Raw genomic sequence first — 2747 nt, forward strand, 5'->3', positions numbered from 1 at the left:
CCCCCCTAGAACGACAGACATGCAGCATTGGAGCGTTGGGGTGTAGGGTGATGAGGACCCAGACACAAGTCCGCATGCTTGTGTGGTAGTGTGGTAAGCTCTTTANTGAAGGAGCCATTTTCTCTAACCTGCCAAGGCTAGGAGGCTTTCAACTTCTGATCCTCCTGCCTCATCACCAAGTGCTAGGATTCTGGGCCTATGTCATATTAAATCCAGTTTTATTTTATTTTTATTTTATGTGTATGTACCATGTGGGCGCATAGTACCTGTGGAGGCCAGAAGAGGGCGTTGGATCCCNTAGAATAGGAGTTATAGATGGTTGTAAACTACCATGTGGATGCTAGGGCTAGAACCCTGGTCCTCTGGAAGAGCAGCAAACNCCCTTAATGGCTGCTCTCCAGTCCCCTCAAATCCAGTTTTTATAAATCTTGTATCCACTCCCGAAACACTTACCTTGAAGTACTATTGTAAAAATNATCTAGCAAAATCCACAGGGAACGCCTAAAGTTTCAAGGCTTGAAATCATCGTTGATTTCATTATCCCAGTTCTTGGGCCAGAAGGGACAAGGCCATCAATGATTGGCTCTGAAGGTCCTGGAAGGTCCTTGGGGGGTTGGGGCCAGATAGCTCTCACAATGATCTAGAACACTCCCTCACTCTAAGTTCTCATCCACGTTGACTCCTCTCCCTGTCCCAGGGAGGGGAGGAAGGGGCTGTCATGATCATTGGGGGGCACGCCCCTTTTGGATTTCTTTATTTCTTCCTTTGATACTGTGCTTGAAGCGCCTTCGTACCCACACGTCCTCTCTGGTGGTGGCACTGGCCCCATAGCCTTTTCCCTCCTACGCCTCAAATGCTCGTTTTGTGCCATACTTTGGACTTGTGGTGTCAAGAGAGATTGCCATGGTCATGAGGTTCTTGAAATGGATTAGGCAAATTTGGCGAAAGGTGCCCAGTTGGGTAAGTTTTACGCATACAAGATGGCTATGAGATAGGAGTTGTGGATTTGCGTCGTCTGGGCTGTAGCGACCCTTACCTTACCACCTCGTTTCTCGTTTTTGGCCTCTTTTAGGAGGGGAGGCTTTAAGATGAGTGGGTAAGGACTGTGGGTGGTGGAGAGTCATGTCGCCATCTTTACTGTGGGGTCTCCTCCCCCCTCCCCTGTGTTTCTATTACTATTATGTATAGAGGAACACACAGACAACTTTTGGGAATCAGTTTTCTCCTCTCATCATAGGAGCCAAAGACCTACCTCAGACTGTCAGGGCTACCTGGCAGGAGCTGTCACCCACTGAACGATCCAACCCACCCTGTGTCTTATTTCTTAGGTCCTGTTCTGGAAACACCTAGGCAAGCCGGGCGCGTCCGACCAGCACGAGAAGCGTCCATTGACAGGACCGGAGAAGGCTTCCACAGTTTCTGACACTGTAAAGTTGTTCAAGCCCCACAAAGAGGCCATAGTCGCCGACCTGGATGTGTGCCCAGGGATGCTCGAACCCAGTGTGCTGGCCTCAGCCAAGGAAAAATCTCCTGTGCATGATCAAGAGAGCCATTCGAACCGTGACAGCCGTTCTCTGATGACCCTCGTCCACTCAGTCTCTATGTTCATGTTCTCCATGCTGCAGTATGGCTGGCGACTATGTAGGTGGAAGGTGTGTACTGTCCCATCTCTAACCCCGAGACCCATTCCTCCTCTGTCCCTCCTCCAGCACTGGGGTTTTGGTTGGGGGCTTGTTTTGTTTTGATTTGTTTGAGACAGGCTCTCATGTAGCCCCAAATTGCCAGGAACTTGCTATGTAGCTGAGGGTAATGGCAATTCATTCCTACTTAAATGTATTTCTGAGAATTTTTTAAAAGGCTATTTAAAAGCTGGGCAGTTAGTAGCACACACCTTAGTCCCAGAATCAGGAGGCAGAAGCAGGTGGCTCTCTTGGGTTTGAGGCTGGCCTGGTTGACAGAGTTTCAGGACAGCCAAGGCTACGTGGAGAAACTTTATCTTGAAAAAAAAAGTTATTTATGTGTATATGTGTTTCTGCTTGTCTATATGTGTACCATATATGTGCAGTTGTCCAAAGGAGGCTATAAAAGATTGTCGGAACCCCTGGAACCTGCAGTTTCAGGTGGCTGTTAGCTATCTGATTGCAGGTCACTGGGGTCCTTTGCAAGAATAGCAAGTGTTTTAAGTGCTGAGCCATCTCTCTGGCCCCAAGATTTTTATTCTGCTTATTTATTTTATTATTTTTTTAAGATTTATTTATGTATGAGTACACCATTGCTCTCTTCAGACACACCAGAAGGCATCGGATCCCATTACAGATGGTTGTGAGCCACCATGTGGTTGCTGGGAATTGAACTCAGGACCTTCTGAAGAGCAGTTGGTGCTCTTACCCACTGAGCCATCTCTCCAGCCCTTTAGGCTTTCTTTTGAGACAAGTTCTCAATATGTGTTCTGCCCTGAAACTCAGAGGTCCTCTTACCTCTGTCTGCCAAGTGCTGGGATTAAAAGTGTGTACCACTATGCCCTGATCCCCAAATTCCTTTTCCATTTTTTTTTTAAACTCTTCCTCTCTTCATGTGTGTATAAGTTACACCTGTACTGTTAACATGCTTGTGGAAATCAGAGGACAACCTTGGGTTGTCTTTTCCCGTTATTTTATATATATATTTGGTTTTTCGAGACAGGGTTTGTTTTTGTTTTTTGCTTTTTTTTGTTTTTGTTTTTGTTTTTTTCGAGACAGGGTTTCTCT

The 2747-nt window shown here is 46.6% G+C and overlaps 1 protein-coding gene across 2 annotated transcripts in view; it reads left to right on the forward strand.

Annotated features, from left to right (window-relative positions):
• The first annotated feature begins 668 nt into the window (after nt 1-668).
• Nucleotides 669-2747, forward strand: part of CUNH7orf61 (chromosome unknown C7orf61 homolog) — a 7676-nt gene continuing 5597 nt past the window's right edge. The window contains exons 1-2 of one of the 2 annotated variants that reach the window (XM_021188941.1): nt 669-960; nt 1329-1641. In XM_021188941.1, the coding sequence (XP_021044600.1) occupies nt 904-960; nt 1329-1641 (370 nt within the window). In that variant the 5' untranslated portion in view covers nt 669-903. Of the gene's footprint in view, nt 961-1328; nt 1653-2747 lie in introns of both variants that reach the window. The other variant, XM_021188940.1, reaches the window with a different exon arrangement.

The sequence above is a fragment of the Mus pahari genome, unplaced genomic scaffold (genome assembly GCF_900095145.1).
Source record: "Mus pahari unplaced genomic scaffold, PAHARI_EIJ_v1.1 scaffold_10907_1, whole genome shotgun sequence".
Lineage (NCBI taxonomy): Eukaryota > Metazoa > Chordata > Mammalia > Rodentia > Muridae > Mus > Mus pahari.